Source organism: Rhea americana, unplaced genomic scaffold (genome assembly GCF_003343005.1).
Source record: "Rhea americana isolate MKP2758 unplaced genomic scaffold, rheAme1 scaffold_438, whole genome shotgun sequence".
Lineage (NCBI taxonomy): Eukaryota > Metazoa > Chordata > Aves > Rheiformes > Rheidae > Rhea > Rhea americana.
In genome coordinates, this window is record NW_028186577.1 from 141,713 (window position 1) to 167,085 (window position 25,373).

Genomic DNA, 25,373 nt, shown 5'->3' on the forward strand with positions numbered 1-25,373 from the left:
TCCCCCCTCCCCACCACCGCCACCCCCCGGCGGGACACGAGGGCGCGGCGGAGGGGCGGCTCTGCGCGGGGAACCCGTCGGCGGTGGCCTCGCCGCGCGGGGAGCCGCGGGGTCGTCCCTGGCACCTCCGCTCGCTGTCCCCTACAGCCGTCGCCGGGCGAGCCCTTGCGGCTCCGAGCAGCCCCACCGCTGGAAGCGTTTTCTTCGCTCTTTATTCCCCCAGCAGCTCGCTAAATATCGCGACTGCAGTTTGTGCCTGTTGCTCTTTTTCGGGGCTTTCCGCCGCGGACGTGGGGAGCAGCTTTCCCCTTTGCAACAGGCGCTGAGGGTGGTGCAGTTTCCCTTCTGCCTTCCCTCCCCTGGGTTAAACCTCAGGCGCTTTCCTGCCCGTCCCTGGATTCCTCCCTTCGTGCGCGTTGCTGCTCTGCTGTGAAAGTTCCCTTCCGTATCCCCGCTGGACGTGCAGGGCTGCAGAGGGACCAAGCAGACCTGTTGCCTGCCTCTGCAGGAGCTTCTGCTCTTAAGAAAGTACTCGCCCTGGAAGAGCGATCCCCGAGATTGGCGCCGGTGTCCGATGGCCAAGCTCTGGTAGCTCTTTTCTCCCGGTAGCGCCGCGCTGTTGCAAGCGCCCCTTGCTCCCCTCCAGCTCGGGTGCGAGTCGCAGGGGGGAACTGCTGAGCTGAAGGCTGGGGAGCGCCAAGGCTCTTCTCCGGGAGCTGTTTGCAGCGTGCTGGCGCTCTGCGTTTYGCTGCTGTAGCAGCTCGCGGTAGCCTTTGTGCAACGCCGCGCTCACGTAAAGCTTGAGGAGGGGGCGTAGAGGGTCTTGCGGGGGGGGGATGGCCTGCCCCTCTCCCTGAAGAAGGCTGTTGGGGAGCTAGTAAGAGCTCCGTTCCCAGCAAGACTCTTCGTTCTCTGAGATGCCGACAAGCRGAGCAGCCTGAAGTGTTCGGAGGATGACAGGCAGCGAAGTGTTTCCTCATCAGCTCCTCCGGACTGAGCAGCTGATGCGATAAATCTTCATGTGAGTAACCCTAACTTAGGCGAGCAGCCTGGCTAAAGCCAGTGGGGGCCGTGTGCTGCAGGACTTTGTGGGCAAGCAGCAGCAGGTAGCAGGGTGCAGTGTAAGTCGAGAGTAGAAGCTTTGGGGCAGCAGTGGCAGAAAGATCTCCAAAGGGCTGGATCCTACCTCTCTGAGAGCCTGGGCTGCCTGTCGGGGAGAAAGCTGGGAAAAACCCCATGAATGTGAGTCCCAAATTTGAAGCCTCCTGGAGATGCACCTGAATCTTGCTGGAGAAGCTGGAGTCAGAATCAGGTTGGTGCGAACACCGCTCTGGAGTGCTCAGATCTGAATATTGCTCCCATTTCTCCTGCCTTGGTTTCCACCTGCCAGATTAGGTGTCTGCTTTTGCTGCTATTGAAAGATCTTCTTTGGCTGCTGGCAGCCAGTTGTGCGTGTGAGTGTGCTTGAAGACACACACACAGGCATCCCCCAGACCAGTGGGAGCCAGGGATGACTTACCAGTAAGAGAAGAGATCAAGTCATGAATTTCGTAATAGCAGGGCCAGTGTTTGAGCTCTCTTGCCAGTGTGTGACATAACTGTGCTTTTCAAGGGTCAGAAAATCTTTTATTACAGGCCAGAAATGACATCAAATCGAGCCCCACCAAGGGGCAGGGAGCGGGGTGACGGGAGGAAGACTGGGAACAAAAGCTCGGGGCATGTGGAAAAGAGCTTGTTTGGAGCAGTGAGTAGATGGAGAATATTTTTCTGTTTTAACTGTGAGGAAATGATGCATTTGCTTTGCCTGTAGCTATGCGATAACCTGGGACACCCAATTTTTTGATGGTGGGTGTGTGTGTTTGCCTGCTGGAGCATCTGTAGTTGCTTCTGGGGCATCCTAGCTGGAATAACAAGRAGGGGAAGCGTCAGATGAGGCTTTTGGATGCCCTCAAAGGTGCAACTAGCTGCAGTATAGGCAGCCCCTAGCACTAGCATTGGGTAGCTGAGAAATCCTGGCTCTGYTCTTCTGAGGGCTTGGGTACCCCTTACCCTTAGAGGTGGCATTCACTGGCAGACTGCTCCGCAGGCATTGGCAGTGTGCATCGTGCTCTTCCCAGGACCAGCGCGGTCGGGTCGGGGGTGGCATAGCCCCTGCATCTTGGTTTGCATCCATTTAGTGAGGGCTGCTAAATGCAGCTCTGGGAGCCTAGACAGGGCAATAAGACTACAGGTGTTTGAGAGCGGTGAGCTGTAATGCTTCTCCCTCTCCATTGCCTTTTTGAATTCAGCTGGATGATTTAAAGAGAAATAAAATCATATAGAGCTGCGTCAGCACATGCAGCCCTGCGGAACAGCCTTACTTTGGGAGTTGGACCTCTTTGGACAGTGAGGGACCCAACTGCTGGCAAGGTTGTACGATTTGCAAAACCATTGCCAGCAGGGATTTACAGGACCTTGGCGCTTTGCCGGGCAGTGCTAAAGGAGAGAGATGCAGACCTTGGGCACCGTGATTTCTGCCTAGGAAAAAATCCTCTTAGGATTCGGCAGCTCTAGCTCAGCAGCTGAGTGAAGATGTTCTTTGCCCTGTAAGGATGTATCTGCCATGCTTCAACTGTAGCGTTCCCCAGCAGCCCTTGGCTGCCTCATCTCCCAGCGACCTGGCTTTCGCCCCCAAATAACGGGGCTGTGTAGTGCTGGAGCGGCTGTTGGTAACCCCACAATTTACCTGTCTGCCCAGTTATATACTGGAATTGCATTGGCTTTGTTTGCCTGTTAGCACTTTTGGGAGGCACAGTGGAGCTTGTTAGGAGCTTGGGACTAATAACTTAGTCTCTCGCTCCCGTTAAACTCGGTGGAAAGAATTCTCACTGACTTCAGTGGAAATCTCTGCCCGGGGTATTAGCCTCAGGGGAAAGCTGACCAGAATCGCTCGCGTGCCCATAAATCAGGGCTTGCTCTCCCGGAGTTGCTGGAGTGCTGTGAATGTAATACCGGGCTAATTGATGAAAGAGCAACACTTGCAGTCCGCTATCCTAGCTCAGTGTTGCCAGCTCTCATAAGGAGCTCATTATTCGAAAGTCTTGGATKTCATTCAAAAGCAGGCTGGGGGGAAGGAGAAGAAAAGGTAACTTTCTGGCAGAGTGGAGTCAAACAAGCGTTTGAAACTGTGTTCCTGGCAGGCCCMAAAACCACAAAAAAAGCATGGAAAAAAGAATCGAGTACTCCCCCCCACCCTCCCGAAACCCTGCTATTTGTCTTTTAAACCTCTATGAAGTGTTGTTTGAGGGAACTGAGTCGTCATTTTTTTTACTGTTTTGGTTCAGTTTCCTGGCTGCTCACTTTGCTCTGGCCAGAGAGATTGTTTGTTTTGATTGCAGGAGCAAGGAAAAAAGTAATTCTCAAGAATTCAGGTGAGTTAGGAGCCCACACTTTATAGTCACAGAAATGTTGCTAGCGCATCAGAAAAACAAACAGTAGTACTTGGCAGTAAAGGCTGTACGTTTTATTTGCCTACTGTTTTTTCTGAGGCTTTGGGTTTGGGAACTGTCAGATTTTCTGTCTCTTTCCTGCCAGCCAGCAGCAAAAAACTCACATCTGAAACGGTCACCGTCCCTCCTGGGTCTGGATTTTCCATGATCTTGTGATTCCAGAAGCTGAGGATTTATGAAGAAACATCAGACATCATGAGGCTTATTTTAAAATTCACAGGAGCTGGGAACACAAGTTTTACTGTTAAACAGCTAGTCCAGGAGTGCGTAACCACTTAAATCAAATTTTACATTCCCTCAAGCAGTTTCTAAAGCTATTGGAAAGGAGTTAAGAATTTATTAGACTTAATTCTCATTATAAACCACTGCATTCAGGGTTTTGTTTCTCTGTCATACAAATCCGTATCAGGATGATGCTTAGTGCGTCAACTGCCAGCCTGGCGGTATCTCTCTGCTGCAAAGCTGGAAGATAAAAAAAAAAAAAATACGTTTAGGAAAAGATTGGGTCTTACTGAGAGAAAAACTACACTCGATGTTAGGAGGAGCTTTACCTGTGTGCAGCGTGAAGGTGAGCTCCATGCCTTAGGGACATTGAAGTGCAGCTTCCAAGGTAGGGCAGGGTGTTTTTATTTAGCCTTGCTCCCCAGTGAGACCAGGCGGATGCAGTGGTGCAGGGTATTTGCATCTCTGTTCTGACCAGTTTCTGCCCAGTTTGATGCAGGGTGGGCCTAAAAGATGCTGAGTTTATATAAGCTGGTGTAAGTTAGTGGATGGACACGTGAGAGGTGACAGAAATGCCTCCATGGATGGAAAGACTAAAAATCTTCTCTATCAGACATCAGCAAATTTACATGGGAGAGGGCTGTGGCAGACAAGATACTGTATTTTCCTGTACGCTCAGCTACCCCTSCTGCACACAGAGGGTTTTCTTTCCCTAGTGTTGCAGTGGCTTGGTGTCTGCCTACCACTGCAAATAAGCATTGCACAAAACTACCTGTTAATTTTGATTTATGTTATTAGGGGAAGGACTTTGAAGTTCGGGCTATTAAACAAACAGCCRATCCTTGTTCCAATTGGTTTATGATACAGCTACAAGGAAGAGATGGCAGGTGGATGTGGACAGAGAAGCACAGGGATAAGAGGACTATGTTGGTTGTGATTAAATTTGTTGGCCAAAGTGCGTCACCTCCTGAAATTAGCTGGGGACATGTTGCGCAGTGCAAATAGTCGCTTCCTCCGGTCTTTCTGTTGCTGGTTTTGCCCACGGAGCTGGAGTGCAAAGATCTTTTTGCTCCATCTGTAGATAAGGGAGAACAAGGTGAACSTGTTGAATCCCCTGGGCCAGCTTGCAGCCCTAGCTCACTGCAGAAGCAGGAGAAGTACCTGGCAAATACTGGTGAGCCACAGACACAAACCCTGTGCTTTTTTTTGGTGTTGTCTTAGATTTTGTGGGGGAAATGATCATGCACCGGTGGAAAAGGCACTCCGCTAAGTTTGCTCTTACCTGGAGCAGTAAGCGCTTCCCATCATACAGACCGCCTACAGCCRTGTGGATTAGATGGGACATTTGGGTTGTCCCCAAAGCCTTCTGTGTTGTCCCGCCTTACAAAGAGGCTGCTGGTCCTGCTTTGGGGTTGGGCTACTGCCATACGAGGGAATCAGGATGGAGTGAGATGATGGCTGCCACTTTTGCAAAGGGATGCAATTCAGTTGGGGGGCGGCTGCAGGAAGGGTGGACACCCCTTGTGCTCTTCCCCCATAGCAGATCTATTTTCTGCCTACCTGGCAGCAGCAGCACAGCATGCCAGGGAGGACATCTCTGGCTGTTGGGGCTGTCCTTGCTGCCTGAATTGCTGTTCCTTGTCTTCTCTGGGGACCTGAGATAGAGGGACCTGCAGGCTGATTCACCCTGAGGGCCGCCGGCTGAGCCTTCCGGAGTGACCCAGTTGTAATTTTGGCRTGGTGCTGCGTTAGAAAACGGTTACAACCACTTCTCGTTACCTAAGTGATGATTTCCTTTCTCTCGGTGGCAATATATGGCGAGCTGCTTTTGGCTGGAAAGAGGAATTCAATCAAAATTCAGAAAGCAAGCACTTACGATTTTAATGAGTTAAATAAGCCTGCCTTAAGTATACTGGGCAGAAAAAGAGAAAAATGCTTTTACTCTCAAACATTTTACACCTAATTCGGGCTGGCTCAGGGAGAGAAGCATTGTATTACTGCTAATGGACTGAACTGATTGCAGGTGGCTGGGAAGATGACTACCTCTTGCTTCATTTGTCTGAGAGCTGAGAGAATTAGGTCTTTTGTCCATCACTCCTGGTTGACTTAGAGAGAAACAAGACCAAACAAGAGACTAGAATGAAAGAGAGTTTTTTTTTTTTTTTTTTCTTTTTCTTTTTCCCTCTGCCTTCCTAGGGAGCCTCAGCAGAGTAAAAGCCCGAGATGTGTGGGTTTTTTTTTTTAATTTTGTGTGTATGTTTTCTTTTTTTTAAGCAAACTCAGCTGCTAGAGGCGCTGCTGATGGCTTGACTTCCATTACAGCTCTGCCTTCTCATGCTGCTGCATTATTCTTTTAAATTTCATAGGGGTCTAGGTTTAATGAAGATGGTCATCTCTCCCCAAACTTGAAAGTAATGTTTTTTCTTACTGGTATTTGAAGCAGATATATTGCCCCCATTTTGAGAGTAAGCCCAGCTATTTTACAGCTGCTGTAGTAATGTGATGGGAAAGCCYTAATACAAGGGCTAGAAGCGAAAATTTAAAACAGGGGCTGTGCGTAGTTCTGAGTTTAGCAGTGCATGTGTCCAAGAKGAGCCTCTCTGCCGTGAGGAGGTGAAATTTCGATGTTTTACATGTGCCTCTCTTTAGACAGAGCTTCRTGCAGGTGCTGCGTATACTGGGAGCTGCGTGTCACCCGGCAAGGAGCTGGCGTTGCAGAATCTATCTCGCGTTCGCTCGTGGGAAATGCATAAGATCGTTTTCTGCTTGCACATAGAGAAGGGAGGGGGCTGCCTGAGCAGGTAGAAAGCCATCGCGTAAATCTTTTCCTTGGGCCCGCTTTGTAGGCAAGATGCCTGTAAAGGAGTTGATGCGATCTCCAGGATTCAGAGTGACATCGCAATGTTTTCTGCCCTACATCACAGATTTCCCTAAAACGGGCCCCGGAGGAAGCCTGCATTCAAGCGAAAATGTGCAGTCGTCTTAACACGGCTAACCCGAATGTGCGCTTGGCAATGAAAACCCGAACCGGGTCAGCTCTGCAAGCCTCAGCCATCGCTGCCTGTCTTTAAAGGAGGACACCCTTGCGCTCTGCTCTTGGCCTGTCTCTCGCTTGCCCTTTCTCAGTTTCAGAGCAGCGAGCCCGGTGCTGCTACCGCTGTAGAAACCACAACGCTGCTTTGCAAGCGACCTGTTAACGTGGGGCACACGATGCGCGTGAGACGCCCCGTTGGGGCTGGGTGCTCGGCCTGGTTACGTTAGCCAGCTGCGTCGTGGTTGTCACCTACTCAGCTTGTGGAGTAAGCTGATACTGCTCCTCAGAATCAACCTCCTTTTTTTCAGGTTTAAAGGAAATAGCTTTTTAGAGTTTTTTTTTTTTTTTTTTTTTTTTTTTTTTTTTTTTTCCAGTTCCTGGTCTTCTGTGGGCTCTTCTGAAATGTGCTTAGTCTCTGCAGCATCTTGAGACTAAAATCTTGCCACCTCCCTCTGTAGATAGCCCTCTCCGTAGACTCAGCTCTTGTGCTCTTTAGGGCTGCCGGCTGCTTTCTGGTAAGTGATTTGTTGTGCTCGGCCTGGGTGAATCAGGTTATGACATTTTACAACTTCATCCAGCGCGTGCTGGAGAACAGATCTGGTTGCTCTTTATTACTGAAGTCCCAGGGCAGACTCTCTGCTCGAGGGTGCTGTGTCTGTGGCAGCTAGCTGGCATCAAAGGCTGTCTCGGCTCCAAAAAAACAAAAACAAAAAACATGTAAAGATGTTTTGTTCTGGCACTTAAAATGCCAATTTCCGTGCTCGAACACAGAGTCTCTGAGTATGTGAGACCCTCTGCGAGGCTGCAGGTCCTGTGCTCTGTGTACTGCTGCATGGGTGAAGGAGGCAACCAGGCCTAAGGGTACAAGGAAAGCTGCATTTCTGTGTAAACACATCTCAGGTTTCCTCCAGACTGTGTCCTGGAAGCAGCTGGGAAATCCAGGAGAATTTGGGAGTTATGGAAGAGTCCTCTGGGCTCTCATCTTGCAGGCAGAGGTGGTGTAGCCCTGGCAGGGTGAGTACTGTGCATGGCAGCTCAGCACAGCCCGGTTTGGTGGACGGCAGAGACATTAGCCTGGCAGGATCAGGCCAGTGGCCGTGTGGCTAAACCTGCCTTGCAAGATGGGCCTGGCCGCCTGCCAGGAGGGAGCTTAGAGCCAATGCAGGACTGCTGCAAGGGCCCTTGCATGTCCCAATCCCCTCATCCTGGGGAATGGCAGCTCCCCTTAGCTGGAGGCCGGCCACCCACTTGGGGCAGAGCAGCCGAGGGTAGCTCCAGCTTCCGCTTGGACAGGGGAAGCAGCCAGAGTCCTGCTCTGGCCCATCTAGAGGGGCCAAAGGCAAGTTTGGGCTGATAACACTTGGAGATAGTAGGCTGTCCAGATGCAGACAAGAGCAGAATTTGAATTGGGACTAGATGGGACTAAATATGAAAAGTGACAAAGTAAAGCCACCAATGCCATTTGGGTTGAAATCTGGTCCTTGCTTTGCTGGCACCCCTCTTCCGGAGTCCAGCAGCCACATCGCCACATATGATGGTGGCAAAAGGCAGGTGGAGATGTTGGGTTTGTGTTTTGAGGTACRTTTGCAGAGGCTGCCTTGGCTCTTAACTGGGCAGCTTTRGAGTTGCTTTTTAGATTGATTGATTKATTKATTKATTTATAAAAAGACAAGGATTAGGTGATGCTAGCAAGGCCTCTACTGATAGTATGGGGAGGCAGAAATTGAGTTTGCCAGCGCCTGTGGGTCCTGGCAAGGGGAACATTGCTCCTGTCTGCCCAAATCGTTACCTTTCTTCCTTTCTTCAAAGCATCTTTCCTACCTCCAGTTGTTGATAACCCTGYGTATGGTCTAAAATCCCAACGGGGAGGTGATGTGTTCTGCTAAGGCAGTCATGCCTGCTTCAGTGTGGTGCTGCCCAAGCAGCAAAGCCCCACATCCGATTAGCGTGTACCAGGGCTCCCGGCTGGSGCGTGCGGTGGCAGAGATATTCTGTGACAGAGCAGGAGAACTGGTGTGGAGTGGATGCTGCTGCGAGTGGATGCTTGTCTCCTGACAAGTTCARTCATGTCATTGCCCTGGGCTTCAGGTGTGTCCTACCTGTGCCAGCCCAGGCAGCTCACAGGCTTTTGATTAGACCCTCGAAGGAAAGATAGAGGAGRTGTTAAACAGGCAGAGAGGTGAGCTGCTTTGCCCAAGGTGATGTGGGAAGTCAGTAGAAAACAGCAAACAGGGTGGTCACGTCCTCACATGCTGTAGCTGCGGATGGCTCTGTGTCCATGRTTAAGCTGCTGCCCCAACAGCAGCAGTGGTGGCTTGCCTCTACAGAAGTGGGGTGGAGCGAGTAGAGCTTTCCTCTCCCAAACCTGGTGCTCTTGAGTTCAGACCCTGCTTGGCCAGTGAATGGTGACATCTCTCCATCTCATCCCATCTAGCTCCTTGCATGCTGCAGAGAGCCCTACTAGGATTTGGATTTCCCACCCCATAGGACATAGGTTTGGCTTCCTCAGTTAGGTTCCCTGTGTAATGAGAAAATGAGTTGGCTGTCCCAGGGGAGCAAAGAGAACAAAGTGGAGTTTAATTTATCAGTGCTTGCAAAGCACTTGGAGCCTGCAAAGCCTCTTGTAAATGCTAAGTATSACTGCTAAGCAGCACTTCCAGGTATCAGAGGAGCTCAGCCAGCGTGACCAACAGTAAATAATAGTGTTTCATAATCCCCTTTCCCTCGAGGGTCTTGTGTGCTCCACCTGTTATTACACTATTATTACAGTGTATTGTGCTATTATTGTATTTGTTAGTGCCCTGATTTGGCTGGCACTGGGGAAGCTGGCCGTCTTGGTGTGGGTTGGATGGGGTCGCTGCAGACCTTGCTCAATGCCYTGGGAGAAAAGCAAGTGGAAGGGAGATGTTCCCATTCTGCGGACGTGGGAAAGAGGAGTGGGCTGTGTGGAAGCAGGGCAGCAGTCTCCAGGTGTGCAAGTCTGTTGTCAGCATAGAGGGACTAGATGAGCTTCCCCATCCGTGGTGGGTAATGCAAAGAGCAGCTTGAGCTGCAGCGAGGGACGGTTTCTAAGGGGAAGGGTGGCAAAAAGCAAGAATAGGCTGTGAGGAGGGAACAGAATCTGTTGAAGACCATTTTGTTTTAGCTGGTCCTTCCTTGCACCTGGCTTTTGGAGTGCCTTGAGGAAAAAGAACAGAACTGGAGCTGGCATATGGGAGAGGCTCAGCTTGGGATATTTCCACTTTCCACCTGGCATCCTCAGCAGCAGCTCCAGGGCAGCCTTGGCAGGATGCTCAGAGGTATCCCAAGCCTGGAGCTGCCCTGGGAGTCTGCCACGAGCTGACAGATGTGGGTGATACAACCCTGAGTGCGCCGCTGGCCCTCGCCTTGGCCTCAGCAGCAGGTTTTAGTGCCTTGGTTCAATACCCAGCCAGGGAGTCCTTTGCTCTCTCTAAGCCAGTGAGAGGAGAGAAGCCAGGTAGCAAAATGGAAGGAGGTAAGATGTCTGTGCACAGCAGAGATTCACGCTGCTCCTCTGGGAGCTGCAGTGCCAGYGTAAGTGAAATTGTGGTAACCTCCCTGCGGCTACACGTTTGGCACCCTGGGGACCTTGACATCTGTCCTGAGCAGGTTGGGAACCACCCTCCTTCTCCCCAGAGCTCTGCCCTGTCCTCCCCACAGAGCTAATTGCCAACAAGCATTATCAGGAAGTTGGGTGATCAGCACCCATGGGTGTGACAGGCTGAGTCACGGCTTCTTTCCTTGCATAACATAGCCATAGCCTGAAAGGGTGGTGACCTGGCTGAGCRCTTATGAGCCAGCTGGCTACCTGGAGTGGTTTTGGGAAGATCCTGTCTTCCTCTGAGCAGCAAGCAGAGGTGACCTTACCAAGGGGCTCCACCGAGACAGTGACCTCTCAGAGCTCGGGAAGGGGCTTGAAGTCTGGGTGACCAGCAGCCTAGGGTGGATCAAAGCTAAATCATGTGCTGCTTTTAATGGCCTGTGTTTTCTTTCGATAGGAAAGCAGTCTCTCACTGAATGTTCTGGGCTTCTGGCAGTTCCCCACTGGAAGATCTGGAGGGGGTTTTATGGCGGTGGTGGATTTCGTGTCGCCTATCTGTCACCTGAGGCAAGGAAGCAGTACTTTGCCCCTGTAGCAAGCAGTTGTTCATGGGGCTGGAAAGGCTGGGTGAGACCTGGGGAGCAGGCAGTGGAAAGTTTGATGGGACTCTCAAATCTGTGAGTTGCAGATACACATCCCAAGGCTGCAAAGGGAATAAAAGTCACTGAATAGGTCCCAGCAGAGAGCCTCTGAGTTGCTCCAGTGACTCAGCCTCAGYAAAACACCGCTCAGAGGTTACAGGAGTGCTTGCTGAGCATTTCAGGAGGTTGTTGCTGTAGGGCTAAAGCAAAGCCTTTAAAGTTTGAGCTGGCATGAAGCGAAAAGCACARTAACTGTGATGGCTTGGTTTCATTCTGGTCTGTGATTCCTTAGAAAGGATAATCCTTGTTTCGCATGGGAAGTGTGTCTTTCTTCAGGTGGTGTCCTAAAGTTATAACCCAAGCTTCTGGTTATCAAAGCTTGGATGTTGATTAGTGGGTCATTCCCCATTATCACTCCTGTTGCTGTCTGGAGGTGGATCTCCTGCTGGATTCAACTGTCCYTCTGTGATCTGCTGGAGATCTTAGTATCCCTGTATGTCCTGCCCCTTGRAAAGCCGTGCCGTTGTCTTGCCAGCCATTAAATGAGTATGAGACGATAAGGGTGGTCCATGTTTTTTTTCTGTGCTGTCCATATTTCCACGCACATAACGTCTCCTGCAGGCAGAACTGGATGTTCCCAGCTCTAACTCTTGAAATTAGGAAGTGCTGGAATTAATGCTGTCTCTGGGTGCAACCTTGGTTAGTCCTGTGAGCTTTGTCCAAGTGTTAGATGCTCGGCAGTGAATTAATCTAGCCTAACTCCAGCCACCTAAGGGTTAGGCTAGTTGCCCGAGATTCCTGGAAGCTGATGGAGAGGGCAGTATTGACCATTTACTTGAGACCCCCTAGCAAAGTACAAGGTACCCTCTTAAGATGCCAGTCTSTCTCCACTGACTGTAGAGTAAGCTTGACCTTTTTGCCTTCTTTTTTTAGGTGAATTCTGCATTGTGCTTTTGTTCTCTTCCCATTCATTGCTTTCCTGTCAAGTTCTGCTRCAAGACTTGTATCCCCCAATTCTGTTGTCTCCTTCACCACCCCAAACCAGTCCATCTAGGCATTACAACACAGCAGAGTCCAAGGACAAAACAGCATTTTATCACACTGTTGAAAGCCTTCCACTTTTTAACACGCTGTTGAAGTACGATACCAGCACCATGTAAAATGTAAAGTTGGAAACAGTAGAGTTGGCTCACTTTGTGAGTGTGAGAAATCTGTAGCTTGGATTAGTTTGTAAGCGCTCTACATTTTGGAAGAGTTATCTCTGAGCCATAAGGGTTTCTGTCTTGGCCATGAATGCCATTGAGAAGCCTCTCATGAGTAGCTATGTTTGTCATCACATAATTTTTTCCCCATCTGAGCTTCTGTGGAAGAGCAAGGCCAGTGTTACTCTCTGTCCTACTTCTCTGCACTGCTCGCATGGCAGAAAGGGCCAGACTGAGTAATATTTAGAGAAAMGGGAGCTTAATGAAAATGTAGCTTTGGGCTGATTTGAAACAGTCCTTGTAAKCTTGTGTGGGGTCCCTGTGAACATTTTGGCTTAAACAAAAGGTTTTGTGTGCAAATGGAGCCAAGACATTGTTCTAGTCCCCAGAGTATCYATTTTCTGTTTTAGAGTGGCATTTTGTGATTACTTTGACTTCCTGCTACAAGGTTTGTTTGGAGTTAAACCCTATCTCCCTCTAATTCTCTGGTCTGGCCGGTGAAGGGGAACATGTGTCTTTCTCTTGGCGAGGCTGTCACTGAGGGCATCTTGTGATTTGCTTTTCAGTCAACTCTGCAGGGCCTGGCTCATTACAAGACCGCCAGATACAGCAAGGTGGTAGTTGTCTTCATCTCTGATGGCCTGGATGATCAAACTCGTTTCTCCACTTGAGTGCCTCATCCAGGTGTCTACATTACCCTGCTGCCTTGCTCTCAGCCTCCTGCCTGCTCTGGATTTGTCTCTTGAGAAATTACAAGCTTTGCAGCTTTTTTTTTTTTCCTCTATTTTCTCGCATGCACAAGCCCACTCAGCTGTTGCCTCTTCAGATTATTTAATTTGTCRGCTCTGCCTCTTGTTTTCCATACTCTGAAGCGTGTGCATGTGCCTGTGAGAGTACACATTACTGTCTTCGAACCTCCTCTTAGCTCCAACATTTTATACTTGAGTCCTGGTGAGTGTGAGGTGGGCATGGCTCAAGGCTCACAGCGCCTTCCTGTGGCCTGAGCTGCCCGTGTTACAGCATCTGTTTCTCCAGAGATTGTATCTTTTCTAGCTTGTTGCTTGTTGGTGGTGATTGCTCTGCCATGTGCGTGAGGGATGTACTTTCCACATCTGCTGGCCCTGGTGCACCTCACTGGACCAGCTGTGGTGTGGGAAGATCTTCTCGTGGTTGTGCAATACATGGGAGCTGCTCTTCGATGCACACCTAAGCATCAGGAGCACAGGGCAGGCATAGTACGCATTGCTGAGTGATATCCTCCAGGATGAGTATGTGAGAGGATGGGGCTGCCTGGGAACAGGTGATGGGACAGGATCAGGCCACCAGGGACCCCCTCGCTCTCTCGGATCTTCCTAAAAAGTATGGCTTGGCCTTCCAAGGGGCCCGAGAGCTGCCAGCTCGAGGAGAGTGGCGTCATGTGCTGAGCTGCCGTACTCATTTGGCTTCCATAACATGCTTTTAGAAAGAGCTTTGGAGTCACTGGGTTAAATGCTGGGTTAAGCCTTGCATTACACAGCTGCCCCCTTAGACCCTGCTTTCATTTCTGAATCCACTCCTGCCTGTGGCTGGCACACCCCAAGCTTCATTGCATTTGAATAGTTGGCTCTGACAGGTACAGCATATGCAAACTGTTTTAGAGCTACTGCAGAAGAGGTGTTTAAACTGTTTCCCAAACCATTAAAGACTCCTTCCACTCCCTCCCCCCTGTGATAAATTCATTTAGATATTGTGAAACAGTGTTTTTCTGTATGAAACCAAAATTCMCTTTGAGAACAGTGAACGATGGAACACTTTAGCCCAACGAATGCATCTTCCTCTGAAAGTGCCTGAATCTAAGGAGTGCTGTAAGGTTGGGCTTGTATTCAGTGTGCTTTTCTGAGACTCTGGCTCATTTTCCACTTCTGCCACCATTTCTTCTTAGAGCCTTGGACTTCTACCCCATCTCCGTTGCCCTTGCAAGCTGCAGGATAACGGGGATGCATGTTTGCCTCTCCCAGGGTGCTGGGAGATTGTAGTCATGAACTGATACAGCTGGATAGGGCAAAAATAGGTGTAATTAAGAAAAGAAACAAATGCCTTGAGGCATTTCCAGATAARCGTTGTCACTGCTGCTTGTCTAACATACAGATACAACTTTTCCTAATGTTATGTGAAGTGCAGGAATGGATTGAGCTCAAAATCTGGCTTATTTTGCCAGTATTTCCCGCTGGATCAGACCGTGGRTCTGATCTCACTTTTTTAGCAGACACTGAGTGGTATGGCTCGTGCCAGAAGTGTCGCTGAAGAGGAAAGCTCATAGATCAAAGGGGTCCAAATTGGGCTCCCTCTTTTTAGTGTATATTTGCTATGAACATGATGAAACATGGACAGAAGCTTTCTAGAGGGGCTTAAATTAACCCACTTTGGGGGGCAGATCTAATGCTGCTGGAAGCCTGCTGCAGCCTATGGAGCTGCATCAGCAGGTGCCTGTGCTTTGTGACTTCCAGGCACTTAAACCACTGGCAGTTTATGGCATGGAGGACTTGTGACCACCTGGACATGACTCTGCTGATCATCTTCCACCTGGGAGAAGTTTATTTGCCTGCTGCCTGGTATCTGTGCAGCCTCTGGCTTTTTGACCAAGTGTTTTTGGCAAGGATGTAGCTTCTTCAGCAGACAGCTTTTGGAGACTTTGGGCTACGTGATAACCATTTGCAGTTGAGCCCTGAGTGAGTGGACACCTGTTGTTGAAGAGCTGAGTTTGTGCTGCAGCTTTCCCTTGATGGGATTGCTGGCTAAAATCTGCCTCAAAAGGCTGTTCAGAAATTACCAGAGGGCGCAATTTTGGAAAAGAAGGTCTGGAAATGGTTAAACTGTGACTGCCTAAGCATCATTTCTTTAGGAAACTGCTCTACTAGGTTTGAGGTCAGATAAGAGTTTTTGATGTGGTCAGCCCTTCACATCAAGTATCTGCATACGATGAGAGACCAYCATTGTAGTAGGCAAGGGCAGGCAAAGGATGGGAGGGGAAATGAAGGGTCAGGCGCCTCCAGCAACTTGCCCGAAGTCACACTGTCACGGTCTGACAGTGAGCCAGAGTTAGCCGTGAGGTTGCCCAGGCCACCCGTCGGCAGCCGTTGTCACTGCTTGCTTKTGACAGGATCTCACAGCACCAGTGCGATGAAACCTCACATCAGCGATTACCCGTTGAAGCAGTGTTAGACAGCTTCCATCAGGAAGGGTTCATTTGGGAAACTACGAATTCATTTTGTCTTGAAGCCCTTGAGACCACTGATGCTTCCGTGAGAGGCTGGACTGAGRGTTGTGTTTCCAGTGGTGCCAGTCTGGGGCAGGATGTGTGAATCTTTCTCGCGGTTGGGTCTGTGCYCTTCCACGTGGATCCACAGCAAGTGAAGAGCCAAGCATGTGCTCCGAATACAACATGCCCAGATCTGCTGTGCTTGAGGGTAAGTGCTCAGCGATGAGCTGTGGGGTGGCACCATAGAGGGGGTAAGCAGCTGCCAGCACAGAGAAAGGGCTGCGATCTGCGATGGATAGGATGCAGGGTGAGTAGAGGGCTGGAAAGGAAGGGAAAAGTGTAGGGATGTATTCTCAGGGGCCCCAAAATATTTCAATATAGTTGTTCTGCCTCTGAACTCCTGTTAGCAAGAGCTGTGGGACTTGCTCACAGCGTGCCATCGTGGCAACCATAGATGTTGTACGTAGCGTTTTGTGCAGGGATGGGTATAAAGGGAGTGTTGGCCAAATCCAGCATGTACTTCCCCCTCTGTGCCAGGTCTACTCTGAACCTGCTGGGATCTGCTGAGTTCAATGCAAGCCCTGCCACCCATATGGGAGTACCTGGGGTGGTTGTTCATCTTCCCATAAAAGGGGAGAATTGCTCTTTTCTATTTAACAGGAGAGAAATGCATTGAAGYGCTCTGATCACAGAGGGTACCAACAAGAAATCATTGCAGTGAGCTTCCTGGAGCAGTGTTTTATGGAGGAGACACACCTGTCACGTTTGCTGCCAGGGCTGAGCGAAGGGGGTCCTGAACGCTCCCTTCCCGGTTCAGGCTTGCGTTCTGCAAACTTCAGGTCCATACTCACGCTAGCCCCAGGAGGCCAGGAGCCCTCCCAGCCTGGTGTTCTGGAGGACAGGCTGCRGATCCAGGCTGTGTTTCCGTGTGACAACACCTCTTTTGTGCTTCCTCCAGTGCTCTTGCCTGCAGGAATTGGCGTTTACCGTATCACTGAAGGTTTTTGCAGGATAAGGCTTGCTCTTGATGGGACAAGCGGGGATGCGCGGATTGGGGCTGTATGTGATGAGTTGCACATGCTTTGAAAAGGTAGTGAGGTTCTGAGCATGCTGTATTTCATCTTTGCTGCTGCCGTAGGCAACCCATTTCTGTGCCCTAATGCTTTACTCCAGTTGTTTCAATCTTCTGACAAGCAGCGTTCACCCGTTCTTCTCCCTCCCCTGGGCATCGCTGCTCTCCTGCTGGGTCTCTGGGCTAACTCCATCCGTCAGCAAGCTAGAAGATATCCTTTTTATGGACCCACATTTACGTGACTGATTGCAATCTCTCTGATTTTCCACTTCCAGGAAAGCAATTTGTTTCTTCACTTTACTAAGACTGTAGCGGAGTATCCTGAGTGGGTAAACTGAGTCAGGGCTACRTTCTGTTAAGTGTTATAAAAATGCCTGATAGTTTTTCACAGAGGGGAGAAGGCTTCCGGAGAAGGACACAGTGAGGCTTTCCATAATTCAGTACGGTGACGGATATTGCTACTTTTGGGGCTACTTCAAATACACCTTGCGTTTTCAGTGAATATAAGTGTGTTGATTTCTTTAATGGGGAAAAAAATCACTGAGGTTTGATGGTACTGTTAATTTTTATTTATTTATTTTTTTTTAAAAGGCCCCCAAATGTTTTGTTTAAAGCACAGTAAAACATTTTGGATCATTTTTCCCAATCACGCGTTGTTTATGTTTCTTCAGAAAATGGAAAGGAAGCTGGAATGGGTTGAGCGTGAGTAGGAAGCAGGAAACAGGAGGTGGCTTCATGCTGTGTTAAAATTCTTTATTAAAAAAAAAAGGGGGGGGGATCTTTCATCAACTTGAAAGTGTTGTGCAAAATCTTTTGCAAATATTCAAGTAGCTCTAAGGTGGGCCCAGACATCTTGGGAAGAGCAGGCTGAGACTTGTGCATCTGTGCTTTAGTTTGGAATAAGCTGACCTGCACCACCACCTTGAAGGTAAACCAGGCCCTTGATCCCGGCTCCGGAAGAGATGTCGGCACAGACGGTGACTGCACAGTGCCATGCCGTGTCCTCTACGGGCCGGGGAGCTTTTTACAGAACCAATCAGCCCTGCAAAGCCTGCGTGTCGTGCTGCAATTCAGTGGTACAGTAAAGGCCAATTCAGGCTCCTAAGCCAAGGTTAAAAATGCCGGAGCCATGTGCTGCCGATCAGTTCGGCGGCACTGCGTCACCCTGCCGGTGATTTATTCAAAAAAGCATACCGGGAGGCTTTGCACCGGGTCAGGTACCAGCAGGGTGGGTGCAGGCGGCTCTGAGCAACCTTGAAGGCCATCGCGTGTGTTGTGCAATTTGGCAGCGGCGCTGTCAGGCCCCGGGGGGCTGCGCGTGGGTTTTTTGCGCCTTGCCCACGTTGTGTCTGTGCTGCTGTGTGAGCTGGCCCAGGTGCCACCGAGCCCCTGCAGAACTCGTAATCGGCCCCTCGGTAGTGGCCGCTGTGGTCATGCCCCCAGACTTAAACTCCTTAAGGCAAGTGAGGTGCTCGAGCGTGGTGGCCAAGGGCAAATGCACTGTCTAGCATGTGCTTCATTCTCCGTCTGAAAAGAAGTTACTGTTCTCTTTCCCTGAAAATTGCACATCTGTTTCTTTTAGCAATGCAAACTCTGACCTGGTATGATTTTTTTTTTTAATTATTCCCCCCCCCCCTCATTAATGCTTAAAACAGTGCTGTAGTGTGGCCAGAGCAACATGCTTCTTGCTGTGCTTCTCTTCCAGGAGTCGGAAGAAAACCTCCCAAGGTAGCAGTTTGTTTGAAAGGCRGGTGCCTCCTTCCCCTCATCCTCTTTAAAATAAGGGAGAAAAAATGATCTGACTGCTTCTGGCAGGTCCTTCCACACGTGTCCCACTGGAGGAGCTGGCAGAACAGCGGGTGCGCTCMCATGCGGTGAAGCTCCTTGCTGCAGGACATGGTGAACACGGTGGTTTACAGGTGACAAAAGCTATTTGAGGGCTATTAAGTATAAAGATGGGTCCAGCTCAGGAAGTCCTTGAACTGTTAGTGGCTGGAGCCCAGGAAGTATCTGGGGAACGTGACTCTCTGCGCTTGCCCTGTTCTTATTGCTAACCTTTAGGATGCTGTGGCCAATGTCAGGCAGATCCGTAGGGGAACTGAAGTTTTGTCCCCATCACTGAGGCCAGGTATCGATATAGGCCATGTCTCGCAACGCTGGCTGATCACCCAAATGCCTCTGCATGTTTCTGGGGCRCAACTTCAAGGCGGGAAGAACGGGCTGGGGGGCCGGGTGCAGATGCYGAGTTGACTTCGGCTGAATGCGCTCCGCTTTGTCTGCTCTTGGAAGCTGAGTAGCCGTGAGCCAGGCTTGTATTTCCCTAGGAAACCACGTGGCARTTTGATAAGCACAAACCTGGCAGCTGTGATTATATGTTCAGAGAATATTTGACTGCAGATGCCAAGTGAGTGGAAGGACTTTATTTAGGGCGGCGAATGCTGAGAGACAAGAACAAAAAAGGAGGAGAGACTAGAATATAGATGTTGGAGAGCCAGCTTTTGTGTGTTTGCTTTTGGTGCCAACTCAACTTCCCCGAGTTTAAGGCATTTACTGGGGGTGAAATTTTCTGCTGCTCTCTCATTCAAATCTTGTAGTGCCTCAGATGTGAAATCTGTGAGCGAGAAAGACACTTAACTGCCTGATGGGTTGTCCAGCTGCTGCCCCCACCACTCTGCAGAGAATGCAAAGGCCAAATCCTCGCTTGGAATTGATCCCTGTCTCCCAGTGAAGCTAATGGGATTTGTGCTAGTTGACATCAGCTGGCCCGGGAAGTATGTGTAGTGGGAGGAAAGGTGCTAGGGATAATAAAGACTTTTTTTGCTGATGTAACTCTGCCAGGAGASAGGAGGCTGGTCCTGTGGCTGAGTTTGCCCTGGAAAGCAGGGTGAGATGGGCACTAAGGCTGGATGGTGTGGGTATGTGTTATGGTAGGACCTACAGACGTGCCTGTGCTCTGCTGAAGTGTCGCAGGTGCTTTTGGCCTTCTGTGCCCTGCAGCACCTCTTGGTGTTATCACTGACGTTTTTGTGAATGCACAGTGAAACAGTTGWGGAGCCAATCTGGCTGGAAAAGTGGCTTTTTGCTTTTAAATGAATTGATTTTCAGCTGGATTGGGTCCTTGATCTGATTTGGGAACACACAAATCTTTATGCCTGCAGAAGGCAAGGTGCAGCACTGAGAATGGGAGGTTGGGCGCTGTTATTTGGTAGCACTGCCTGCTTCCTCCCTGCACTCCTTGGGGTTTTATGATAGGGTTGGCCTAAGGCTCGCCATTGCAGCTGGGCAATCCTGCTACGTCTCTCCTGCTGACTCCTCTCTGGCCTTGTGGAGAGCCAATTCCAGGAGCTTCAGGGGTCCAAACCAGCATCACTACAGCCATGACCTATCTGCGCTATGCTTTCCCAGGGGATCCATGCTGACACAAGGGCAAAGTGCAGCGAGGGGCAGGCCAGAGGTAGAGCAGGATGTGACCTTCGGCCAGGCCCTGGCTGTTTGGACTCCGATGTCACGGCGTTAGYACAAGTGTGTGTAGTATGCAGGCATTGGCCCAGCTCTGGATAAATCTGGATGAACTGGACATAGGAGGGATGGTGTTCTCTGAGCTGTCMGGCAGTCCTGCAGAGTGACCCATCTCTTCAACATCGCTATCACCAATGATGAATCGGGCTCGGTAGACTAGCTGGACCYGCAGATCTGTGGAGGACACCTAACCAAGTACTGGTGATGCTTGTGGATTAAGAGATGGCTTTGCTCAGTACAGTCCAACCYACCGCAGTCCTAATGACTGATGTCGTCTTGCCTGATGCCATTGAGGTCACATCAACTTTATTCTGAAGAGGTGAAGCTAAGTTGTGTCCCATGCTCAGGCATAGATGTTTAATTGKGGGACACCAGGATGAAATCCTTCTGCAACATCCCACTAACTGCTGGGCACTGTCAGCATGGAGGCAGGGGTTCACAGGCCACGGAGCGAGTTCCCCTCTTCCATGGAAAATTTGTCTTTACTGTGTAGAGATGGGTTAGGTCTTTCTGTTGCCTTTTGCCTTTTTGAGGGGGCCAAATATAGGGTTCTGTCTGTGGCATTTGAGAGATGGGGTTAGACTTTCAGGGCCGGATAGCCAGCATAAAAGAGCCTTGCTCCAGTGGCTTAGTCTTGTGCATCTGTAGGGAGAGAAAAGGGAGAAGCCAGTGTCTGGATTTCCAATTTCAGGCACTTGCAGTGCCCTTTGCGCCTGGGCGGGGAACGGATCCTTCCCAGGAGAGCCAAGTCTTGCCAGGACTCTGCCCTGATGTGCCCCGGAACCAGACGCTGGCTGCTCATCTCCTCTTCCCCTTGCCTGTGTTGACCAGGAGCTCTGCCTAACGCGGCTTCYGTCTTCCTGGGGAGAGGGCGGTGGTGTACCAGGCAGCCCTGGGAAAAAGCTTTTTCCACTGAGTCATTTGCTGCCGCTGCTCTTTTTTTAAGGCAGAGATGAGATCTGGGGGAAGGAGAGATGGAAAAACCCAACCCGGCTCTCCCTGCTCCTGCCGGCCCAGGTTCACGCTGGCGCTGCTGCCCTGTGTTTRCTTTTAGGAGGGAGCTGCAGACGGACAGCAGCATAAATAGAACAGGCCTGGCTATTTTAGGACTTTGATTGCATCATCTGTGTATTAAAAACARAAAAATCTTTCTTTTAGCAGCAACTGGCAGCACGGGCTCGAAAGAAGGAAGATCGAYCCCGTAAGGCCATGACATTTCAAATCACTTTTTCCCACCAAAGTCAGGRCTTTGAGGTGAACGGGACTGGAGGATTTTTTTTTTCCCTGCATGTCTCTGAAACTTTCTCTGTCCTGGATCATTTTAAATGCCAAAAGGATATTGCTCCTCAAAATTCCTGTTCCTCCTGTGAGTTGCCGGTTTTGATTTCACATTGCTGAAAACTGGGAATGCCTGTACCAGGCTAACAAGAATGGTTATTGCAGATAAGAGCAAACACCTTTCTAGGAAGGGAGGTGGGCTGTGCTTGGAGAGGTGTGTGGACACTCATGGGAAGGGGGTTTCTTCTCGCAGAGAGGCTGCTGGGTCCCTTTGGAGCTGATGCAACCRTGCCCCTCTGTTTTTAGGGTGCCCTGTAGCGATGAGCAGAAATCGTGGCAAACAGGATGAGAAGGGCTCAGAGGTTCGGAAGCATGAGCTGTTTTCCTCTTTTACTAGATTCACTCAGCATTAATTGCAGTTGTGAAATTTGAGGCCGACTGCTCAGAGCAGACGTCCGTGTTGGGTGCAGAAGCGCACCTTTGGCTCTGGGCAGGGGAAAGGGAGGAGAGGGGATCCATGCCAGCCATACGCCAACACGTGCTCTGCTTTATTTCCCTGGCAGTTTGCCTTTAGGTCCTGGGAGGCTGTTTTCAGCAGCCCTGCRTTATATTGGTGCCTGGGCTCCGCTCCCACAAAAATGCATGGTTGGGATTAGCACATCCACTCCTCAGAAGATTAAACCAAAAGGGAAAGGAGCAGCCCCAGAGCTTCCTTGTAGCAGCTGAAGAGCACAAACATTTGTAAATATTTGTGCCTGGACAACATAAACAAATATATAAAGCGAGGATTTATTCCCAGACAGAAGCAGACAGTTTACTGAGGTGGAGGAAGGTGATGTATAAGGTTTTGAGATAAAATGGGTGAGCTAGGAGCTGTGCTTGAAGAAGAGGGATATGGAGGAAGGTTCTGAACCAGTTGCTGAAAACAGTTTGCTCTCTCTAATAGCAACTCCAGCCTTTAAAGATTATTGTTATAATTTAACTAGAAAATGCGTTCTCTTTCTTTTTYTTCCTCTCTTCCTTCTTCTCTGTTGAAGACCTTTTGATGTTTTTTGCTGAGTAGTCTGCACATCAGAATGCAGAAATATCACGTGGGAGATGGATGGGGTTGTTGCCATAATGGTAGTGTAAAGCTCATATTTATCTGTTGCAAAAAGCTTTGATAGTAGACTTTTCCTGAGCTCTTATTATAACGGATGGTTTTTATCAGTGCCCTGTAAATCAGCCCGCACGCCAGGTCATACAGTGGCTGTCTCATTTGCCTTGCTCTTCCGTGAACCAAATTATGCCATGTTTTAACTGATATTAGAGCCACTACTTCCTYCTAGCCTGGTGGCAAAGCTAGAAATAGGACTGAACCAAAGCTCAGAGTTGAGGTTTCCCTCCACCCCACTGGATCCTCAAGCTCTCACCCCTTCCTGCGTGACAATTTGTGGACCAAATTCAAGTTTGGCCATCRTAGCTTGGGCCCATCATGGCTCTGCGCCCCACTACTCTGTGACAGCCTGGAGGAATATGATGGGATGCTGACTTGGCATTTCCAGGAACCTCCGTCCATGCTTTCTGTGGACCTAATGGGGCCAAACCAARGCATCAGCAGAGTTAATGTTACTCCATTTGTGGGACAATAGTTTCTTTCTGTCCTTTTCTTGCCCTGCACTTGCCAGTAATTTTGTTGTTTTTCTGTCTGCAGCAGACAAGCAAGGATGGGACAAACCCATCCGTTTCCCAGCAGGGCCCGCCTGGGAATACAGGTCCCAAGAGACTTGCTGGAATAGCTGAATGAGAGAGCTTGCCCTTCCCATGAGATCAGGGAGAAATCCCCGTGCTTTGAGCCTTATTTCCACTCTGCCTCCATTCAAAAGATGCCAGAGAGCAGTTTTCATGCTGAAAAATGTCATGAGAATGTAATCCCTCCTGCCCCTCTCGCCCCCGGGAAAAAAATTATGCTGGAGGAAAGGGTTGAAAGGGAAGGGGAAGCAAAGAAAAGGAAGCAAAGGGGATCCTTCYCCTGCTTGGATTTGAAAGAGTCATCAGGACACATCAGTGAGAGATCTGGCAGAATGCTTGATGGAGTGACTGTGACCTCCAGGTACCTCAAGTCATGTTGGCCCTCTCTGTGCTTGTGGTGGCATATTTATTATTCTAGATCCGCTGGATGTGTTCATGTTGGGCTCTCTGTGCGGTTATATGCTCACATACATGGATGCTTACCTGTGTGTGCACATGAAACACCAAGTCCTTGGTGCATGGGCCATCGTGCAGCCTGTTCCAGGACCTGGTTAGCAGAGCAGTTGAGTCCCCTCAGCCTGATGGGAAATTGTTTTGCAGGAATGTTCAGGCACCATGAAAGTGCCAGGAAGTGTTCTGTCTTGAAGACAGAAAGGCTCTATGATGTTTATGTACCTTGAAAACAGAAGGACTCTATGATGTTTATGTACCTAAGGAGTAGTCTCATACTTCTGTATTTGAAGCTGGTCTTTATTGTATGGTGGCTGGGTAATGCCAATAACTCCAAAGTGGAGTGTGCTGGAGGGTGCATCTTAAGGGCTAGGGTAAGACTTGCTGTTCTGTATTCTAGTATTGGCTGGTTAGATGAATTCAAGCAGTCTCATCTTCTCCTAGTGTGGCCCACACTTTCTGCTCCTTTACCTTTCATGACCGTATTTCCTTTTGCTGCTCCCCCTTTCTTTCAGATCCTTTCTGTTGAAGGCTGTGAAGCTCTCACTCCCACTACACAACTATTGGCACTTGTAGAAAGCTGCAAGGGAGGGTGAACATCAGAGAGCATCAGTCTCTGCAAACGCAGTGAGGGAGGATAGCAGAAGTGAGCGAGGAACTCGGGCGTGAGGTGGGAGACCGGTGTTGGTGGAGCTGTCTCATAAACAAAGCTGTGTTTATAGGAAGTGGCAATGGCAGTGATATCCTTTATTGGGCCAGCTGATAGAGCAGCAGTGTGTGAGTTTTCAGGCTCCAAAGCCCACCTGCAGATCTACCTCTTCGTGCCTGAGATGCTGTTCCTTCCTACTCTCTTGGGGGGAAAAATGAAAATTGTTATTTATGGAACTAAACCACCACAGACTGTGGTTATGCTGTTGGGCTCCTACTATACAGGATGTCTGCCTGTTACAGTATCCGTGTGGAGAGGGTAACGGGTCAGAAGAGAAGGTCTGRTACCTAGAGAGGCTTGTAATGCATTTTGTTCCAGGAGAGAGCTAATGCGAGAGTCTGAGACTCTAGATGTGGCCACTTTTCCCTGTGCCCAAGCCCCCTGGGCCAACRTAGCTTTTCCTACAGCTGCGTGGTTGTCCACTTTTCCACTTGCACTAATGCTTTTCTGCTTTCTCTTGCATCCCCACAGACTGCCTGGAGTTGCTACTGCTGGAGTCCATGGCGTATACAGCGAGCCCTACCCCAGCGGGGCCGATTGGCACCCAGTACTGYGTTTGTAAAGTTGAGTTGTCTGTATGTGGCCAAAACCTTCTGGATAGGGATGTCACTTCCAAATCTGACCCCTTTTGTGTCCTGTTCATGGAAGTCAATGGAAAATGGGTAGAGGTAAGTCCTCAAGTTGTCTTGATTTCCAGCTCATGTGATTTACTTAATGTCGATGTCTCCAAATGATGTTTATATTTCCGTGCAGGCTGATGTGGGCAAGGGGACACTAAATACTGCTTGTATGTGTCGTGAAGGAGGCTATGTTTAAATAGATTCCCTTGCTTATCAGAGCAGGGAAGCCCCTGCAAACGAGCTTGGCTCCAGTCCACTCCTAGRCTTCCTTCCAGTAGCAGCCAAGCTTGGGGGCTGAGTGCCCCCAATTTCATCCTCATGCCCTCATTTCATCCTCGTGGGGCTGGAGGCTCTGTCCAGACTTGGGATCTGAGAACAGCTCTTCTCCGCAGCGTGTGTCATTTTACTCATTTAAGTAGCCGCTGAGCCTAAAAGAAGCTMCTCACACGAGGAGACATATGTATTGGCTGTAAGATTATGGCTCTGACTGAGAAGGAAAGCTCAAGTTAGGGGGACAACAGGCCATAGCTGTAAATGTTACATAAACCATCCCGTTCCCCAGCTGCGTGCAGGCAGTCTTGTGTGATCAGAATTCAGTAAAAAGGCA

General features: G+C 49.7%; 1 protein-coding gene across 1 annotated transcript in view; it reads left to right on the forward strand.

The window, feature by feature from the left end:
• Positions 1-59: 59 nt before the first annotated feature.
• CPNE2 (copine 2) overlaps positions 60-25,373 on the forward strand; it is an 89,507-nt gene continuing 64,193 nt past the window's right edge. Inside the window, exons 1-2 of the mRNA XM_085315729.1 lie at positions 60-1,021; positions 24,618-24,814. Of these exons, the coding sequence (XP_085171855.1) occupies positions 24,647-24,814 (168 nt within the window). The 5' untranslated portion in view covers positions 60-1,021; positions 24,618-24,646. The remainder of the gene's footprint in view (positions 1,022-24,617; positions 24,815-25,373) is intronic.